This window comes from Lemur catta, chromosome 4 (assembly GCF_020740605.2).
Source record: "Lemur catta isolate mLemCat1 chromosome 4, mLemCat1.pri, whole genome shotgun sequence".
In the NCBI taxonomy this organism is placed as follows: domain Eukaryota; kingdom Metazoa; phylum Chordata; class Mammalia; order Primates; family Lemuridae; genus Lemur; species Lemur catta.
In genome coordinates, this window is record NC_059131.1 from 99464165 (window position 1) to 99486754 (window position 22590).

The window sequence follows — 22590 nt, forward strand, 5'->3', positions numbered from 1 at the left end:
TTCCAGCTAGTTTCTCTTTTGTTGTGTGGGGTACCATGGGGTAAAACTCAGGGCTAGTGACATACAAACATAGGCAGGACCTAAACTGAGAGGAAGAAAGTCTCCTATCTCTTGGCATCAACTCAACCCAACTGTTTATGCTCTTTATCATTCAAGGTGGGGAGATGCCATTATTATCTTTTTTACATTCTTTTCTCTCTTCTGGGGGGGCTTTCACGTTTTATACTCAGTGTTCCAACTGAATGCATTATTCTTCAGGTGTATATTTCCATTTGAATTGCTGCAAAATATTCATGTTAACAGGGAAACGAGCTGAAAATAACATCCGCTTAGTATGCTTACAGGACTCTCAGTCCTTTTTTTTTCTAATCTCAGTGTTAATAATTAACACGTATAAACTGTGTAGCCATATTACCCTTTTTATTCTAATTTGGTCCTTTAAAACTAGATCACTTTGCTGAACCCTTATGAAATTTGGAGAGGTAATGAGCTGTCATCAAATCTCAGAGTGACTGTGGAGCAATTGGTTGGTATGTTGCCTCCAGACTCCCAAAGCATTTGCTTGTGTGAATTTCAGCACTTGTTGATTATGCATTTGATTCTTTAGCTTCTTTTTTGGATAAGGCATTCTCTCAGTCTTTCCTGAATTCTTTTCACACATAGAATGTATACATTTCAAATGTTCCTGTGACTTTTTTTCCCCAGATTTATACATAAAAAATTTGATGCTACTGAAATACAAATACAATGCTCTTAAGCAGCTTCTATGTGGTAAAGGACCCCAGGAACTTGGCTGTTAAAGGTTAGTTAGCACCTTACCCTCAGGGGTTAGCCCACTTACTGAGGAACCATTGCATCTCAATATTCTTCTTCTAGGGTAAAACACTTTGCTTTGCTACCTTTGCTATTGCAGGGTTTTTTTTTTTTTTTGTTTGTTTGTTTTTTGTGGTAACTAAAGCAGAACAATAGATGTTTCTTGCTTTGTGGAGAAATTAGACAGTGTCAAAGCTGTGATTATTCATTTTAATTCAACAAACATGTAGTGAAAATAAAATGTGACCAAGGCTTTTTGAGGAAATTTAAGTAAATGAGAATGAATCTCTACCTTTGATATGGAAGTTCTTACATTGGGGAGATACAAATTTGATTGCAGTAAATTAAGTATAATGTGAAAAGTAGGAAGCTCATTAGTGAAGTTCAGAGTTTTATGAGGTACAGAGTAGGAAAAGGAAAATTGTACAGATGAAACAATTATAAATGCATTTACTGAAAGTTTTACATTTTATAAATAAAACCTTGGCCTGGAAGAAGGCCTTGAAATGTTATTTGCTTCATATCCTCTGTCTTTACCTATCCCTTTTTGATATAGTTTAAAACAATTAAAAAATTGGCCTGGAGGCTTCATGTTCAGCCAAATAAATTCAGATTATTTAAGTTTTATTTTTCTAAATCAAGTTATTATTTCTCTTTTTTAAGTCTTCGTTTTTATTTTTTCCTTTTATTTCTTCCCTTTTCTTGGTGCTGAACACAATTAGTTCAAAAACTCTAAAATTTAGCATTGATGAAATTGGCAGCAGAAGCTAAATCCTGAACTATACTAGAAAAACAGATTAATTTCATGTCTCTCCTTTTTCTCTCCTTATAAACATGGGCAACTAAAAACGAGTGTGTTTTAAATAAGGCCTTTCAAAGTTAATAAAAGCCTGTGAATAATCTTTCAAAGTTATTCCAATTTCTTTTTAGAAGACCAGTTGTATTACTCAAAAAAGATTAGATGACATTAGTTTTATTTATTTTTAAAAATTCATTCCTTTGGTTGTGGTTGCAAATTGCTTTTATAATTGTTGTTTCAAGATTCAAGTTAAGTTTATGGGTATTTACGTCACATTCCCTTTCTCTCTGAAATATAAATTGCTTTGGTTTTAGATGTTTAGTAAATTTTACTTAACATCTTACTGATGCAGGTAGATTTTTTGGCATTTGATCTTATTACTGTCCAGTAAATATTATTGTAAGTTTATTACAAGAATGAAAAAATATTTGAAACACATGCAAATTTAAATGCCTCCTCTAAAATAGAGTTTCAACTGCTAAAATATAATAATCTCAAAGGAAACTAACTTTCAGTACTATATGTTTAAATGAAATCTGTAGTGAGTAATAGAAAATTGGAAATAAACAGGTAATAGAATAGTGCCCAGCTATTTAAAAATCTTCTAACTTATTCCTGTTTTAAAAAATACCATCTTTGATCTTGTTTCTGCTCCGAAATGCCCACCATCTACACTGATGAGGTAATTAGGGAATCCGTGTATGTTCTGAGAATGGTGTGCTTCTCTGAGGTTGCATTCCTCTGAGCCGCAGTGCCCTGTGCTGAATTGTGTACATTGTTTCTATTCCTTGTGAGGCCACATTTCATCAAGCCAGCATTTGTAGCAAAAGGTCATAACAGCTACAGCTGAAATTTTATACAATGAACAGGGAATGTAGAGTATTATGAGAATCCATTGAGTTAAATTCAATGACCATTTGAGCATTTGCTCTATGAAAATTTCCAAGAAGAGCCCAATGTGAATGAGATTGACTCTGTGTTTTCTAAACATTTAAATATCGTGATGGAGAATGACATGGATAGATTAGAGGGTTAGAAGTAAAGGCATGGAGGCATATGTGGAGAAAGTAAGTGCTTTAAGAACCAGAGCAGGACACGAGTAGGGGATATGAAGAATCACAGCCACACCTTGAAAGTAGGGATTGATAAGTGTAATATGCATAAGGTTATGGAGAATAGTGAGTGATACCAAGGATACTAACCTGAGAGAGTGAGGAACAACAGTGCTATTTGCCAATCTGGGAAAAATGGAAAAAGCAGCACATTCTTATGGGAATAAGTCTGGTTAAGAAATGATGGATTTAAGGTGTCTTTGAAAAATGCAGGTGATATTTAACAGTGTATCGGAAATACAGATCTGAAACTTAGGCGTATGAATAAGTAGAAGAAACATAGTTTTAAGCGTCATTAGAATAACACTAATGATGAAATCTTGGGAATAGAGTAGATGATCATTTACATTTATGGCACCAATAAGAGATGATATCTAAAATAGAATCTTAAAAAGTGCTGAAATATAAGAGAATAATGGAGAAGCAAGTTTTAGTGAATGTCACGCAGGAGTATGTTAAAAACAAAAGCAGAGACAAATAAACAAACAAAATGACAAGCTAAAGGGGGAAGTTAGAATTAGGAAAGTAATAGCTATCAAATTTCCAGTGTTGCAGGAATAAAGATGAAGAAGTAGACACACAAGATCATGCAGGTCTGGATTAATGAAGAGTACTAGGACGCTCAGGTGGGAGGTACTTTGTATTTTTACTTTCCCTCTCCCACTCTGTACTGTAAGCTGGCTCCTTAAAGACAGGAACTGTGCCTTGTTCACCATGGCATGATACTTCTGGAATAATTTCTGCACGTAGTTGTCCAAAAGGAAAAAAAATGTTGAAGTTAATTATATGTGCTAAATAAAGGCCCAATGTTGCTGATACAGATTTAATAGAATTGAGACATCTCAGAAAATTTGAGACCAGGAGATGTAGTTTAAGAACATACTTGAGAATTTCTTTTTCAGGTCACCAAGTCCATTGTGACATTATTATCAGAGGAAGGAGCAAGGTTGTATCCTTTGGTATCAATCTTAATGAATTTTTACTCACTCACCTTATGCTCCTGTTTTTAAGGAATTTTTTCATAAAATTTTCTGGAAGTACTATAAAGTCTGACATTTCTGCATAATATAGCTTTTGCTACCTTACCTTAAGTGATATAATTATTATTTTTTTTAATTGGAACTTTATAGTTTATTTTATACTATGCAATCATTTGGATATTTCACTTACTTGAAATTAAAAGAGTATGTGACTAATTGCATTTGTGGTGAGATCTAATAATTGATAACATTGTCCTGCTCATCATCAAAAAATTTTATTTTGCGATTTTAAGATTCTTGATATTATACTAGTGCTATCAATTGCTGCTAATACTATGCAAGTAGATGTGTTTCAGAACAGAAAATAATGAAAATGGAATTTGAATGAGAAATGAATTCAAATTGTATACTAAAAGGATTGTCTCATTTCGGTCTATTTTATACGTGCCTGGCACCACAGAAATGCCATGTCAAGGATGCTTACCACAGCTGGTACACCATCCAACGGACAAAATGCTTCCCAATATATTATGTGTAATGACTCACTAGTAGTGACGTTCCAGGAGGATGTTACTTTTGATGTTGTTTTTACCTAAAGAAATACAACCATCAAGGCCACATAAATTTATTCTCCTGTCTTTGTGTTCATTGTTAGTAGGAATTTTGAATAAGTGCCATATTTATAAAACTTGACTTCCAGTCCAAGATAATCTAACCAATTGCTACATAATAATTTCCAAGTAAAAAATTGAAATTCCCATTTAATTACCCATACATCTATTTGTTTCATCAAAAATCTCTAGTAATATCCATTTACTGGCCTGGCATACACACTCCCCATTGTCCTGGAGCACTGAGTAGAGTGTACGTAAGTGTGGTGTGTGCCAAAAGAATGCTATCTGGCCCATTGCCAAGTGGCCTCTGGGTGGTACTTGGAAATTTTTTTCTGTATCCAGAAAACACAATTTTATCAGTGTCTCAGAATTGTACATAGCCAAGGATAGTAACCAATTCTCAAAAATATTGTAAGATCCAGATGTCAAACTGGAATATCAGTTTATTAAATTTAGAATAGGAGAATAGTCCATTCAATAGATAAGGAAGTCCCTGCCTCCTCTCCAAAGCAATACCCTTTCTTTAAGTAGATCCAAGGAAAATCAGTGTACCTCTTCAAATGTTGTCTAGTGAGGATGGAATCAGAAGAGAAGTTTCTTAATCCAGACTCAGTGAGGACTGATGATGCCTACAGAAACAAATCTACCCTGAATGAGATCATCTCCTGAAAACTGCATTGCTTTGATGCACTAGATTGAGTGCCTCTTTCAGTACTGGGTACTAATCACAATCCTGTGCCTCTAACTTTATGTTTGTTCTTGCTGTTTTTGTTTGTTTCTTCTTCTCGTTAGGGTCATCTCTTAACGATTTTGCATATTCTTTCTTAAAATATATAAGTGATGTTCTCAATATTAGCATTAGGCATGCTTGCATTACCAGACTTCCTTTCTCTCCTTGCTTCTGGTCCATTCTATAAGATGTCTTTGCACTATCTAATCATTTACCAGTTATCCAGCAATTTTGTTGTTTACCTGGTGGTTACCTGCTGTTACTTTTGTGCAGATGACACTCACAACTGTGTCCATAAGAAACGTCTCCCAGACTGATATGTAATTTTAAAAATCATTATTTAAATGGCAATAATTTTCAGGTAATTCTCACCTAAAAGGAGCTCAATATACAATTATATGAATACTTGAGGAAACTGAATTTTAGGGTCCAGTCCTTATTCTTTCCCTTCACTTTGGTCGAAGCAATGCTAACCACACATCATCTTTGAACAGGTGACTGTAAGCAACATGTTCACACCGAACCGTATTTTATCAGACTTTCTTTCCTTAATCTTTCCGCCCTGTATTCAGTGTGATCAGTTGTATTTAGCCTTCACTAGCTCTTTGAGAATTCAATTTTGAGAGGCATTTCTAGTTTCCTGGACAACATTGGTCCATCTCTTTCTCCCAGAAAAATGAAGATTTAAAATCTAATTCTTGCCTATTCCAGCCCCAGACTGTTTTTATCCTCTTTTGTGAAATCAAGCCCATATGCTTTTTATACGCTTCTCATGTTGCAGCCCATGCCTGAGTATTATCTATGTCCCTAGGATCAAGTAGCTATTAAATTAGTTCTAGCACTTGTCCATGGCTTTAGAGGTCTCCATGTGTGTTCTCCTTAAGTAACCACATTTTATTTTGGAGCACAAAGTACAGAACTTCTGACTTCATTATTTAGATTCTAGTATTTTTGCAAGTTTTTGGAAATATCATAGATAATACATTATTACTCTTCTTTACCTTAATGAGAATTCTGAGCTCCTCTGACAGTCATTTCATTTCTGAAGGAGAATTAGAGTTCTCCGCCACAAATTGACTCTTGGGTTTCAGATATTTTCATTATTTTCTGTGTCCTAATAATCTTTTCCTTTACCTCTCCCAAACTCACCATCCCATGCACATTTTCTTCTTTGTAACACCTTCTCTATGACTTTTTGAGGATTAAGTAATTCAGTTTCTCTACCCAAAGCCATTGTATTTGAGTCATTTCAGATTATCAAGTTTCTCCTTTCCTTTGGGATACCTTACAGAAGATTCTATTCCACAAATTTTTAGTTTTAAGCAGTCCTTCTCAAATCTAATAATTCTGCTGTGTTGCAATTTTAAATGTATTGTGTACATTTGCAAAGGATCGGAACCAGATGCCCCCGGTTCTAGTTCAAGCTCTAGGAAGGGAACCTGGGTCAGTGCATGTAATATCTCCCTCACTTATACAATGGGCACAATAATTGTAATAATTACTGCCTTATCTATCTCAAAGGGTTAATGTGCAGTGACACATAAACATATTTTTGAGAAGTTAGCATTAATAAGATTATGCCAAATTGCTATCTTACTATGTTTAGTTATTTATAGATACTTTATAAACTCTTCTGGTTCTACAGTTATTTTTTTTTTTCCACATCAAACCAGACTTGCAATGTTCATAATATTTATTTAATGCATGATTATTTTCTTACCTGCAGAAATGTTCACTGGCTTCACTTATACCTAGCCATAAAGGTAAGTTGTTTCTTGGCTCCTGTTGAACTCCCTATTGGTTTCCAGTTCTCTAGGCTAAGAGCACACGGGTCTCTTGCTACTGTGAACAAGTCCCAGTATTTATAACAAATATAATTCTGTGAAAACCACAGAGAAAGAAAACATATTAATAGTGTCACATTTGTTTTCTGCCAGCTAAGTGGCTTCTGCCTGTAACAGGCCTGCATGTATTTTCCTGGATTTATTGTTGAGGGATAGTAAATGACAGAAACCAGTAACTCACAGAGATATTTATCAGATAATTATTAAAGATCATTCAGAGCCCAGTAGCAAAGTAGTTCCTGAAAGGCTGAAATTACAGACAACTCTCAAATATGCAGGGCAGTAAGAAAAGCCTTGTAAAGATTACCACAAATCACAGAGTGTGGATAGAGTCTGTCAATTAGGCACCAATTCATAGCACTTTATTCACATCTCCATTTAAACTGTTAATTAAGCCAAATACATTTATAAATGTAAAAATCAACTTTTATGGGATATTTGAGATAATTTTTACAGCACAGTACAAAACACCCCAATTACAATGTAATTCAAGCACAAAGGGCTGAAGTGATTATAAAGGGACCAAGTTATCACAAAATGTCTCTAATGTCAAAGACAAATGAATTATAAGTGTATTCACTCCCTCTCATACGTACACACACAAAGAGAGAAGCACCAGAAAAGAATGACATAAAGTGCATATTCTATCCATGAAAAAAATGTTTACTAGAATGATGAAATAGTATTCATATTAAATATCTAAAAATAAAGATAAATAGGGTAAGGAAAAATTAAATTAATTTTTATAGTACATTAGCATTTACCTGAGGGTTCTATGTATTCATTTGCTTTATAGACTCACTCTAAGGAAGGTATTAATATTATATGCATTTTATGGATGATGAAACTGAGAAGATATGTAAAAATATGTGGTTAATATCTGATAAACTATGAGTGTTCAAAACTCATTTAAGAAAATGAAAATTAGTTTTTATTTTATATTTAATAGAAGAACTAATTTATTGTGTAGTTGTAAACAAATCACTTACCCTCTTGTGTCTTTATTTAGGCAGGCAGTAAACTACGTGCCCTAACTACTTTTCAGATACTTCCTCTTTTTATCTGTGCATTATAAACACAGTGCATTTTTGTTCTTTTGCCTAAAGCAATGTTTTATTTTATCATCAAGAACTACTCTAAATTGTGCCTATGACACAAATGTTGATACTTGGGATTATAAGTGACATAGTCAAATATTCAGAAATCAAGAAGAGGCTAATAGATGTTTTTCTTGGGGTGGGAGGGCAGTTGTTTTTATTTGTTTTTTGTTTGTTTGTTTCAGAATAGTAGGATAATAGACTCAGTATCATAAACTAGTTCAAGAGATATATTAATAGTATACTCAAAATAGGGTAAGAATCAGTAGCAGGTGTTTTCATTATTCACTGATTAAACTTGATGTTTATATTTCTTGTGATTGTATCTCATTGGTAATTCATTCTAAACACACACACACACACACACACACACACACAATGTTCATTGATCCCTCTACCAAGATAGGCAAGATGCTTGATGCTTAACTCAATGGAAGAATGCTTAGCTTAAGAATATATTGCATTAGGAGCCTGGTTTTGGAGTTGGTCCCATGACTCTCAAAGATTGTGGAACCAAAGCAATTAACTTTTTAATTATGCAAACTATTCAGTAAAGCAAGCAACAAAAACATGTTTATTTAAGACTTTTAATATTGTCTCAGTAATGTTGGAAATTTCAAAATAAGCAAAAAATTTCAACAAAATGTGTAAACTCAGAGATTCTTCTTTCAAATTTTACTCTGCTGGATAAATACCAGAAAAAATACTTCCATATCCATATCACTACTTTCAAAACTGCTAGACAAACTATTTTTATACTATGTGATTAAATTAGAAAATAGCTATTTCAAGTCATGGGCACAAATATTTTTACCTGCAACACAAATCCCCCCTCCCTGTGGCCTCCTAAGGAAATATTTATTTTAATTATGCATAACAATCTATCCAAATTGTTAAACTTGCTCAAACTTGCTTAAGAATAAGAAATTTCCTTAGCTACAATAACAAATTAAAATAAAATGGAAAATAGCTTTGAAATCCCCAGCATAAAGAAGTTAGGGGGTATATATATTATACACACTAAAGAATTTCCATGTTCCTTTATTTCCAAGTATTATATCTTATTAAATCTTTTAGTAGTCGGGAGAAGATATGCCTTACAAATGTGGATTGATGACTCAGCTGGAACTAGCATTGAAGATACTGTAATTTTTTTTCTAAAATAAAGATATTATTATTATCATTTTAATTTGACATACAGAACCACCTTATGTATTTAGGAACACACATGCAGAAAAGACAATACATATTTCATTGCAGGATAAGGTAAAAATACCTACTTCCACTGAGAAGCTGGCATATGTAGGTTGCTAATAATTGACCTGGTCATTAAGCAACTTTCAGCTCCATTCTGTCCCTGCTGTTCCTTTGTAATTATCGTGTATATTTTACTATTAGTGGTAAGGCTTTTATTTCCTCCCTGGGAGGAAGGCAAGGCATCTCCGAAGTGGTTAGGGCATTTCCCTTACCTCAATAAGGGGGAAAAAAAGAACAGAAAACGTAATATAGCTACATGAAGAGATGTCTGCCTCTGAGCTTTTTTCATTTTAGCAGCTTGAGAAATATTGCTACATGTTATTGTCAGACACACATTCTTTCCAAACGAAGGTTACTTCCATTGATTCCCAAGAGCTAAAGGATTTATTTGAATATTTTTGTACTTCATTAGCTAGTCCTTATTGATTGGACTTTATGAACTAACTACTTGTACCTGATATGCGTTCCTGAACAACTTTGAGGACAAATATTTTATCTCATGGATCAGCATGTAGATAATTTGACTTCCCAGGGACTGTATATTTTGGATACTCATTCTGGAATTTATGGGCAAACTTTAGGAAGACTTGGCATTGCTCCCTGGGGACACACACACACACACACACACACACACACACATTTCAGCCTTGATAGGTTGGGGCTAGCATGTTAGTGCACATCTTGGAAATGATTCAAGTAATAAATTATGCTTTCAGAAAGATTTTATTTTGGAAATGATCAGTTAAAGTGAAGAGTTTCATATATTGCAAACGTGACCATCTCCTACTATACTGAGATTTTTATATTATAAAATTAAGTAATACTTCCTATATTAAAGTAAATTTTGATAAATTGCAAATATAAAATTTATAGCACCTGTGCCTTACAATTTGGATCCTGTTCCCTAATTTAATGTGCCAGCCTGGACCTTAATATAATCTTTTAAGTAAAACACTGATCAAAAACAAACAACAACAACAAAAAACACCTGTAAATTTAACTTAAAGCTGCAATTTTCTAATGCCTTTTAATGCTTTTTTCCTCCTCAGGAATAAGGTGTGTGCTTATATTTTTACAATATATACTTATAAAAATATAAATATGTTTTGGAGTATTTTAAAATATTGCTTCAAGGCTATTTCACTGGACTACTCAAACATTTCATCATTCCCAAACACCCTTCACATCTAAAGCTCTGGCTTTCCTTACAAGGGAGTTTGGTTTTTGATACAAGCCTAAAATTCCACAGGAGCACGTAGACCTGGCGCTGCTAATGTACGACAGGTCTCAACAAGCAACTCTGTGCCCTGAGACTTGTGCTGAAAGTTAATATTTCAAGTTTCTGTTGAAAACATGATAATCCAATGTAAATGTACCAGTTATTTATAATAACCATTTCAGTATTGTGGTACATATTGTAGTACATTAGGCTTTTCATGTGCTGTCTCTCAGCACTGGGACCCAGCCACAACTCTGTCCTTGGCTTCTATAATGCTTGCTGTAATAAAGTCCCTTCTGATACTACTGGTAATAAACCTTCATGGAAGCGATCCAAGATAGACCCTACTGATAACTGAATTCTCTTTAATAGTGAATTGTATTCTTGTGAGACTCTGGCATATTTTCCTTTAGAGTTAAAGGTTTTATGTTGAAATAGTATTTATTTATTTATTTACATCATTGAACAGTCTCACTGCCATGACTAAGAAAATTGCTCCATAAAATACTTGGTAATGTAAATGTGAGAATGAAAGTTATATATCTGACGATTTATCAAACTTATGGCTTGTAGGAACACGACTGTCTCTATAAAGGAATCTAATATACACATCGGAGAATATTCCTGCAATGGCTGGTAAAAATGGGATGCTGCTTTAATATGAAATCTCAAAAGCAGCAACCACTCTAGAATTATGCCTTTGGCATTTCTAATCATGCATGGCCTGGCTTAGCAAATCTAAATTTGATGTAGGAAAATTTTAACTAAGCATTTATTTTAGAAGCACTTGCTCTTCCACAGAGGATAATATTCCATGTGCACACCTGCTTCTGATGTATTTCCTTACCTGTTTCTTTTATTGGTAAGAAGTGGGAGGGTCTGTTAAGAGTATAAAGTTTAATTGGATTCATGTTAGAGGAAAACAGCTCAAGATTGGCGATCACAAGCCTAGTATCTGAGACCAATGATTCTCTGAGAATGAGGAACATCAGTGTGGTAGACAAGAGAGGCTCAGGGCTATACCAATACTCTGAAAATGTACTTATGTTTAACCTCCTTCTTTGTTGCCCAGACATTAGATTTTTAAAAGTATTGGTCACCATTTTAAAGAGTGGATTGCTTTTTTTGTGTCTTGAATTAAAAAAAAAGTTATCATCACACTTTCTGAATTGATTTGGATTGAAATTCTATAGAGAAATTCAATGTATTTGGTCAGTAAAATTTTAATTTGTAAAATGTTAGTTTTAGGAGACTTCTTATAATGCACTCTGATTAATTGATATGCTCAATGATATTTTAAAAACCCCAAAACGTTTAACCACAAAATATAAGATTTTAGAAAATTATATTTTTGTAAACTGAAAAAATATATACTAGCAGAGTACAAATATATACTTTGTGCATTTTTCACAAATAGAGTAGACTAAGACAAACATTTAGTTTATTTTTATGTAGTATTCTTAAACTTAGCTATCGTTTTTTTGCAATGAAATCAATGTGGCATATGGCTTATTTTCAAGTCTCCCTTCCCCCCCAATGAGCAAATGTATAACTTAGCTGATATATAAAAGAGCATATATGTGGGTTGGGGGTAAGAAGGAACAGGTCCTTCATAGATATTAGCAAGCCCATATGCTGTTTATTAAATTTGATCATAGTCAACCAATTCAGACAGCTGATTGAAATAAAAAGAAATTAGCAATTTTGCAGAAGTATGAAAACATGAGCACATGTATCCCCCCATGCAGTTTTATCATCTGTCAGATTTCTCAAGAGTATACCATATTTTTTAGGCTTGAAATAAAACACTGTGAATACATACATACATAATGAAATAAGATATATGCTTTGAGGAAATAGTATTGCCCAAACTTAGCATTTTAATTCATATAATTTAAATGACAGTATTGAAAAAGGTGTTCACATGTATTAACTGAATTCCAGCTTATAGCATACTTATCTCTCTAGTTGTGCATGAATATGTTGCACCCAAAATAATCTTTTAAAAAAAGTTTTAGTAAGCATCTGAGATGCTTTATAGTCAAAGAACAACTTGTATTTTAAAAATAAATTAAAATACATTAACTAAGAACAGTGTGAGAAGTATTTCAAGTGAAGGATAGGGTGAACAGACTGTTTTACTTTCCTTCCATTCTACATATCTATGAATAATCATTCCTTGAAGTTTAAAATTATAAATAACAGTGTAAAGTGGAGTTATTTCTACTTTACGAAGGAAATCATCCATTTTGTTTTCATTTTCATTTGAGTAAACTCAAAATGGCTTTGTGTAGCTTCTGTTAATCTTATTCAAGACTGAAGCATTTTTGACAAAAGAATGTTTCCCATTTGTGAGTAGATTATTATATTTATGTGGCTAAATTGAGTCAGAATTGACAACTGTTGTTTGACTTGGCAAAGTTAGAGTATGGTAGTTGATACTAAGAGAAGGGAGTTCTCTTTACAAGAAAAGTTGTAAAGACAGTAAATTTAAAAGTAGAACCTCTAACCAAATTGTGCTCCAGGGATGGATGGTTGAATAGGGTTATTTTATTCTAGGGTTTAAAATGGAAATATGAAGATAATTATTACCATAAGTTGATTATTCCATAACCTGCCCTCATTCACATACCTGCACACAAATTAGAGGCTTAACACATTAACTGCCACAGTAGAAAGCAATTTTTTCCCCCTATGGCCATGGTGTTTTATTAAAACAAAATGATCCTGTCTAATTTGTTATTTTTTATTGTTTTCTGCGTGTGAGTTATATGCAACACAATCCACGTTTTTAGAATTAATTTGTCAATATTAATCGTAACAATAAGAACATCAACAAGTAAGATTTTAATGAACCAACTGCAGGGTTTTGCTTCACGAGGCCCCGGGCTCAAAACTAGCCTGAGTTAAACACAACTCACATGGCAGTCGATGTGTTAAAGATGAGGTAAAAATCATCATCTAATATTTAATGTTAGCTTTTGGGACAGACATTTGTAAATGCTAGTTGGATGTTGAAAACCTGTCTATTGGGATATAACCTCTACTATGAGTATTTACAAAGTCAAAACATTAGAGGTTATAAAGTGAAAAACTTGTTTAATTTTTATGATATGTAATGTTAAAATAAAATTATTTTGAAAATAATTTCTAGAATTATTTGTATATACATTGGATGGGGTGGATGTATGTATATGTTTATTATATGTCTTACCTACTAGACTTTATGCTACTTGAAGACTCAAGGTTGGAGACCATGTTTTCTTGTTTATCATTAGATAGCCAGCTACTAGGACTGGGCCTGGCAATAGATGCTCAGTAAATATTGATGAATTATTAATGAATAAATTACTATTCTCTGGGTCCAGGATCTACCCATAATTTCCATTATTACCATTGATTTAATGCTTTATTTTCTTTGCTTGCTCTCCCCATAACTCAATCTAAGTTGAATAGGGATGATAGAGAAATTAGTCAAAGTGATTGATTGGTATAAAACATATGGTATACAAAAATAAGTCGGCTAATACGAAACTCTTTGTAAAGACTTAGTGAAGAGTATATTTTACATTTCAAAATCATACGTCTTTACTAAGTACATTGTTCCCTTCATCGTCCTAATTGATAAAACTAAGTTGCATTAATAGAAAATCTTTCCTTTGTACTTGAGAAATGTTTTATCCCTAAAGAACCTCAAAGTTCCATGAAGGCATCTGGATGGTCCACACCAAGCATGGAGAAAAGTCATAACATTCTCTGGGTACTATGCTCTTAATAATATTATTTTCTAGATAAGCTGGTATGGATTAGTAAACTTTATGAGTAACTTCAGGTTAAGAACATTGCTATTGCTAATTCATATTCTTAATACATCACTGATGATGTCCTTAAGTATTCATCTATTTAGATATCCATTTTTTAATTCACGTATTACTAAGAAATAATTGAAATCCAACTTCAAATACAGCTGTAAGGTTCAGGTCAAGAAATCCTCTATAAGCCATGGAAGAGTTAGGTTAAATTTCTGTCCTAAATAGGTTTTCTACCATCCATGTTATTCTTTACACATTTCATTTCCATTTTTACGAAAATCCTGGTATGCTTTTTAAAATTATAGATTGTTTTGTTTCTTTTTTTCCTGGGAGAAGGTAGGCTGACACTGGGTGGAAATCAAGATTTACTATTGGTTTGCTAAGGTCTGCATAAGAAGTGATTCTCTTCGAGATTCCAAGGTAGTTTATTTCATGTTATCATATTTCTGTTTTTTAAATCACTTGCATTGATTTTGAACCTCCATACCAATTCTGCTTCATTGCTGCCCTTTCCACTCTTGTTTATAATTTCCATCCTCTCCCCACCACCTCACAGTACTCTAAGCTCTCAGCATGATGACCAATTCACTCTTTTTAAATATGCAACAAAAACCAATATATTACTACTGGGCTAATTAACTGCCACGTGAAAATACATTACATATTTCATTTCACTTAATCCTTGCTACATTATTACTATGTAGGTTTTATTATTTTACAAGGAAGGGGGAAAACTGAGGCTCACAGACCCTGGGTGACTTTCTTCAAGTCCTGCAGCCAGTGAGTGGCTGAGATGGAGTTTGAACAAAATCTGTCAAAGAAAAGAAACCCATGTGATTCCCATTGCATCATGCTGCACCTTGCCAGGCCTTTCTTTTGCTGGTATGGTCTTAACATCTTTTACCTTCATCTCTTTATTGCTATCCAACCCTTCCTGTAAAATTTACTGTAGGTCGTAAGACCTACCCTAACCCTAACCCTAACCCTAACGTAACCGTAACCCTAGCCCTTACGGCCCTCTTTTGCGGAGCCCTTCTGACTGTCTCTTCCTTAGCTCTTTGCATATGACACATCTGTAGTAGCACATGTCACATTAGATCTTAAACATGTATGTATCATCCTCTTGCTCAAATATGGCCTCTAAGAGAGCAGGGTTATTATTTTTATTTAGTTCAATATTGAAGGGGCTTAAGCTGGCAGTTCTCTAAGTCAAGTGGTCGATCTCAAACCTCCAGGACTTAAAATCATTTTCATGATAACATTAGGATCTTCTTTATTTACCCTCTCAATTCTCACTCTCTGTACACACATGTACACACATGTACAATGGAATTTTCCTGAAGCTAAATGCCCTGTGACATTGCAACACATTGAATTCAGAGCAGGTACTAGAATCCAGCTATCATCTAGTAAGCTACTCATTAAAGAGATGTGCAAAAGTGTAAAACAATGTCACTGTTCTCACTTCTTTTTTGTTTTACAAAGAGTGATAATTTCTAATAAAAAAATTTATTTATGTTAGCACATAATGGAGTTACTATGGCTATTTTCAAATATATTTATAATTAATTATTTTTAAGTGTCTTAATTTTAGTTTTGAATACAGTGAAAATCAGTAGATATATTCCACATAAGCAAAAGCTCTTTGGGGTCCCCTTCCCCGATAGTTTCTAAAGTATAAAGGAGTCCTGAAAGCCAAATGGCTGAGAACTACTGGCTAAAGCAATGGCTAGCACAGATTGAGCACTCATTAAATATTTGATAAACAAAGCTGAATAATCAAATTGATAAATAACCCAGTGGTAGAGATAAATGTTCTTGTGAGGACTTAGGCTTTTCATTATTTTATAAATTTACTCTAGAAAACAATTATAAGTCAAGAAGATAAGAAAAACCCATATTAAAATACATTCTTTAGGAAAAAGTACATTTAGAATATTTATTATTTCAATTGAATAAAATCATGTTTAATTAAAATTAAAATTATAAGTAAATATTACTCAATATATTAATCAACAATTAAGCAGGTATTCAGTTAGGTTGTTAATTTTTATAAAGGACATAGTGGGTCATTCTATCACGGCTATATATTGTAAGGTTTTTCGGAGGCAGGCTTATAAAATTAAAAATTTGAAATCAATTAAGGAAAATATTATAGATTTGCCAGGAGCTTTATACAGTGATCTTAATACAACTAAATCTTAAAATTTTAATGAAATTGTCACCTAGGAAAAAATTATCACAATTCCAGATTTGTATATAACAACATTCTAATTGTCATAATGAAATTAATTTTTAGGAAGAAGTATAGAATATTAAAATGAATGAACAACTTTAGTTAAAGACAAAAAATAAAGGAATATTTTATGTTTTTACTTTAGGTTTGAGAAATTTTAAACAACATATACTGGTATTCATACATCATCCTTCAACTTTTTATATATGTGTGTGTCTATATATAATCATATATCTCTAATTCAATTATAATGTAATTAAGTAATACTAGCTAAGGTTTATACCTAAATTTTTATACTATTCACAGATTTCTTCATTGTATAACTGTTTAGTAAAGCTGGTAGCTGGTATTATGAAACACTTTGACTTAGCTCATTTTTATTGCCATTAAGCTATAAAACCTAGGAACGTAAAATGTCAAATACAACCCATAATACAGGATACCAGAAACACCATTAACACTTACTAAAAAAAAAGATGAATATAGGATTAATAATCAACTATTGTTTCACCTTAATTCAGTTATAATTTTTACTGATTATAAAAAAACTTCAGGTAATGCCTACACCATGAAGATTTTCACAGGTATTTATTGTTTATATTCTTCCATGAGATCTTAGTAAAGTCCTGATTGATAACCTCACCCAGGGTTTACCTGATAATATATTTTGTAATTTGAAAATACTGTTTGTTCCTCGCTTTAAAAGAAGATCAGGCTATGTCGTATCTGCGGAGGAGGTGCAGTTTCCCGAGTCCTGTAAAAACATGTAAAATTCCTCCTTTGCAAAGGTTTCCAGATGCCCGTTCACTTCTGCTGACGCCCACGGTTGATCTTAATCCCATCATGCCAGAGTTAGTGCAAACATCAAGCTGACCTCTCCACACTCCAGCCCTGTCCCTAACATTATGGACATTATGATTACTAAAATTACATTTTTAATAATTATTCAGCTACTATTAGCAAGAAAGAAGATGAAAGAAAACCTGAAACGTCTCATTGCCTGAAGCATGGCCTCCCTGGAGGAGTACCCTACTGTTTGTGGTCACAAAAGCCCTTCATATGATTGTGACAGACTGTGGGAAAGTTTTAGAGTTAGACCCAAATCTAAAATATCCGTTTTTCCAATTGTTAGACAAAATTTACTTTTAAGATAGACCTCACTAATCGGATAAGGAAAACAATACTGTTATCAGGAATGTTTATGCAGTAGCATAGTAACTTTTTCTCATGTATCCTTATACCAGACACGCAAGGTTTTGAAAAAGGTTTAAGAACATTGAGCAGAGAACCAGGGTCTGAATGCCTAAGTAACTTCCCTGTAATATGTTTATATACTATACATTAATTTTTAACATCTCTCTCGTGCATGTGTTCTATTGTTCCTCCCACAGTGCGATCCGATCCATTTTTCTTGTACAAACTTCACTGACTCACTGGCACTCAACAACCTCCCCACCACCACATCGCCTTAGGAAGTGTTGACTTCTCCTTCTGCAAACTCTTCCTCCATCCTTTCATCGATACTCTACCCAGTCTTTAAGAAGCAGCTGTCTTCCTTGTTAATAAAGTTTACTCCCCTTATCTCTTTGCTTTTAACTCCCAACCACCTCAGTATCTAGCCCTTATTTTTGAACGCCACCTAAAGAATACATTCCTTGAAGGCATGAAGCAATGCCTGTTCTGCTTTGCCATTACAGCCCCACATGTGTTCTCTGTGCTTAGTTTACTATGTTGGTATTAGTGTCAATATCTTAATATCAATATTTCTACCATGATTATATATTTTTCCCAAAACAGAAACTAGAATAGACATACTTTATAATGGTCCAACTCATAGTATTTTCTATGCTATTCTTATTGTTTCATCTGTGTGAGAGAGATTTTCTGTTCTTTCGGGAAAACAAACTCATTACAAACTCTTTATTGTTTCTATCACTCAATAATAATCACAAACCGTCTCTCCGTATACTTCTTAATTTCATGTATCATAGGGCCTATTTTCCCTTTTTATTGTTACCAGGTGAAAATCTTTCTCTTATCATTGTCCATTAACAAATTCCTACCAAATACCTCATGAGGCTGAGAGATTCTTTTATTATCCTGGCTCCTACTTTTCAAATATATTTCATTTTTATTTTCCTCATCCATAAATTTCTACCATTTTTAATTGTTTTAAATTGTCACATAATAATTGTATATATTCATGGGGTACATAGTTTTGTTTCAATACATACAATGTATAGTGATCAGATCAGGATAATTAACATTTCCATCATGTCAAACATGTATCATTTCTTTGTACTGGGAACATTCAATAGCCTCCTTCTAGCTATTTGAAACTCTATAGTATTGCTAACTGTAGTCATCTTATAGTGCTGTGGAACACTAAAACTTATTGCTCCTATATATCTGTAATTTTTTATCCTTTAACAAGTATCTCCCTATATCCCCTTCTGTCTACCATTCCCAGTCTCTGGTATCCTCTGTTCTACTTTTTACTTCTGTGAGATCAACTTTTTTTAGCTTCAGCATATGAGTGATAACGTGGTATTTAACTTTCTGATTCTGGCTTATTTGACTAGTTAAAATTCCAGCTTAATCTTTTGGGTTATGATTTTATGTTGTTTATAAACTTGGCTATTTATAAAATCATTTTACAGTACTTATTATATCTTGATAAATTATATTATCAATGTTCCTCTGTGTTTTGTGTATATATATTTACTTTTCAAATTTTCTCAAAAGTATACCTTTGGTTACTTTTAATCTCTCACAGTGCAGTGCTAATTTATAAGTATGTTATCCCATAATAATCTACCCTTCCTAATGCCAAAGGAAGATTTTACTATATATAAAAGCCTTAGCATGTTAGGGACCCATATCCAAAAATCAGATACATGAGAGTATTTGGCCACAAATTAAGAGCATGTGGATTTTTTTTTTTTTTTTTTTTTTTTTTTTTGGCTTTTGAGATTCCCACATAAGATTCTTCCAGAGACAAAAATGCTGATCCCAAACTAATCACTTGAAAATATTTAAATGTGTGAATAATTAGGTTTAATTTTAAAAATTTTATAATACTACAATATGTAGGTTTTAACTTTGGAGGGGAATACACACTTTAAAATATTATTAATAACATCAATTAATATTTCAAAATTAAATACAAACCAAAAATGTATAGGAACCAGTGCAAAGCTACAGTAAGATTATGTTCAATCAGATTAGATAAAAATTGTTTGCTACTTTGAGTTATTTCTTTTAATTCAACAGGCCTAGTTATTACATATGTCTTCAGAATTCTTTGACACTAATCTCTTATAATAACCAATTAGTTTCCAAATTTCTCAACTCAAGGGCTGACTAATACTATTGCCTAAGCATTAGGTGGGTCATGTTATTTTAAACAGATATGAAGGCTAATGGTAAGCAGTGTGTCATAGACCAGAGGAGTTGAGAAATTGGAAAATTTTGTGACACACTGTTTAAACAGGATTAAGGCAAAACCAAAAGGATTATCATGCTCCAAACCCCAAAGATCTTTGTGATAGCTGCTTTCCTAAACATTAGGATTAAAGGTTAGAATCACATTCAGAAAGAAGAATGCAAACATGTATTCACAAAAAGCCCTATCTTTGGAGAAAAAATCAACAATATCCTAGCTCTTGTGTAACTAATACACTAAGAAACATATTTGTGTGAGAGGTCAATTTCTTTTTTCACAAAGTAATAATAATAATTCTCTTCTATTTTTCATTTTATATAATGCTTCTTTTCTTCATAAAATATACACCTAACTTTTGCAAGTTTATCTCCACTATGTATAAAACCTTCCATAAATAAAGTTTAAAAGAAACATTTCTCACATATACTTTATAGTTAAATATAAACATACAAAGTTAAAGATTTCTTTAAAAACAAATACTAAGAGAAAAATCTGTAGCATTGTTTGCTCTACAGGTGTGATGTTATCTCATATATTATTAAAACAACTAATCATTATTAAAATTTAAACAGTTTATTGTTATTAGCTATTTATTAAAAATAATTTATTTTATATAATTCTATATATTTACTTTTCAAAAATTGCACATAGTCCAGATTAAGCCATATCTATAAAAATATCATTAAACATGAACATTTTTACAACTTTTATTAGTTTGACCTCCTGCCATTTATAAGAAATCAACTAAATTTAATTCTTTTGTATTAAGTTAACAAGTTTAGGTTGTTTTGAAGTCAAAACTGCATATCCTTAGGAGAACATTAAAAGAAAGGTGCATTGTGAGCAGTTATGTGGCAATAGGGTAGAGGCAGAATGAGCAAATGATAATAATCCTACTACATGTTGGTAAGAAAATACATACCTATTCGGTATTAGGTTCATCCTATAGGTTTTACTTAAATCTGCTGTAAAAAAAATATGCCCATTTATGAATTCCCTGCACAGTTAAAAAGTGAGAGTAAGATGGTAGCTCATTATACATAGCAGTGACTGTGTCCCTGGACTTGGACAATTAAATTTGTAAGAGTCTTCAGATTCACATCTTTCAACATACCTAATTTATTTAGATTGTCTTTGAAATGTATCTGGATTTAAACAAATTTTTAAAAAAAGAAAACAAGCTCAGGGTTTTTGGAAATTATTTTATTGGCAAGGTCTATGGATGGACACCGTTGTGTAGGGGCTGCTGATTTTCCCTTTACATATTTCCCCGTCTCCCTTCCCCAGGTGTTGCTGCCATCACTACCTTTCCCTTCCTCCCCTTTCCTCATGGCAAGACGCATGGAAGAAGAGTGCTGTTAAGGCCTCTCCATTAATCAACAGGTATGGTGGTTCTCCTGAAACAGTGCAGCTGCCCCTCTTGTGCATTCGCCATGAATAATCTCTCTCTTTCACATTTAGAAGATGCATTTGTCCACTACACAGAGCCTACAATATGGAAGAATTGTTCCACCCGAGTTTATCTTTACATATTTCATGCTATTCATTTTCTAATTCCCCTCACAGTGGTAGATTTTTTAAAATGTAAAGAGTTCAGAAGAATTAATGATATAATTCTCAGAGAAAGTTATGTATTTTCCTCAACCAATTATATAGGAAAGAAGTGGAACTTGTATGTATAAATATGCCACTTTCAATGTTCAACAAACACTTGTTGTATAACATACCTTTGAAAAGTACAAAATAGGAATAATCTGTTAATTTTTTGTTAAAATTCAGTTATGATATTTGTATTTTCAAAAGACTTTCACAAAATTGTATGCACATTAATTATAATACTTACACATCTGATTGTAGAAAACTAGGTATAAGCCGGGTCAAATAACTCTAAATACCCGACAAAGCTATGCCATTCAGATGTGGGCTCTAAATGCATGTTCATTACTTTCTGCAAAACTTTCTTTTGTCAACATTGCTGGTGGCATTTGAGGGAGACAGAGGGGACTGTTTTGTTCAGTCCAAGATATCCTACACTCAGGGTCCTATATTTTGAAAGGAGCTATACCCCCAGGGCTTAAACTCCAGCAGAATCATAACCTATAAAACATGAACACTCAGTCATCACTGGGAAACACCTACTTTCTTGATTTCCTTTTTCACTAGTGGAACTGGTCCTCCCAGCTCCTGCAGGGGCTTGTTTTAAAGATGTATCAGGCTCTACATTACATCCCGTGACTGTCTCGGGTTCTTTGAGACATATGACTAAAATGCTGCCTTAGGGCTAGGAAGATTGTTGACAGATGTATTTAAAAAATAGTGTGTCTATAGGTGTGCTTGTGTGTGGCAGCATTATTTGTGATAGTCTTTAAAATGATAGCATAAAAAACTGCTCATGTAAATAAAGCAAACCATTTTGATTCACATGCATTTTCACTGAACATTAAAAGATCAGATCCAGTTCTTCCACTGTATTGAAATGCACTGGAATACCAGGAAAAATGTAAAAAAGAATGTTAGGCTTGACCTTTAATCTCCATTTAGAAATATATAGCTTCCTATTAGATAAAGCTCTGATCATTGGTTTCTCTTCATGATCCCACTTCTACCTACATTTCTAGTCTTCCTTTATGCT

At 33.1% G+C, this 22590-nt stretch overlaps 1 protein-coding gene across 5 annotated transcripts in view; it reads left to right on the top strand.

Moving 5' to 3' along the window:
* The window catches only part of PCDH7 (protocadherin 7), a 391875-nt gene that overhangs the window by 190001 nt on the left and 179284 nt on the right, over window positions 1-22590 (top strand). The window contains exon 3 of one of the 5 annotated variants that reach the window (XM_045550491.1): window positions 21246-21341. The exons of the other annotated variants lie outside the window; for them this stretch is intronic. Coding sequence (XP_045406447.1) covers window positions 21246-21334 — 89 coding nt within the window. The 3' untranslated portion in view covers window positions 21335-21341. The remainder of the gene's footprint in view (window positions 1-21245; window positions 21342-22590) is intronic. 5 annotated transcript variants of the gene reach the window in all.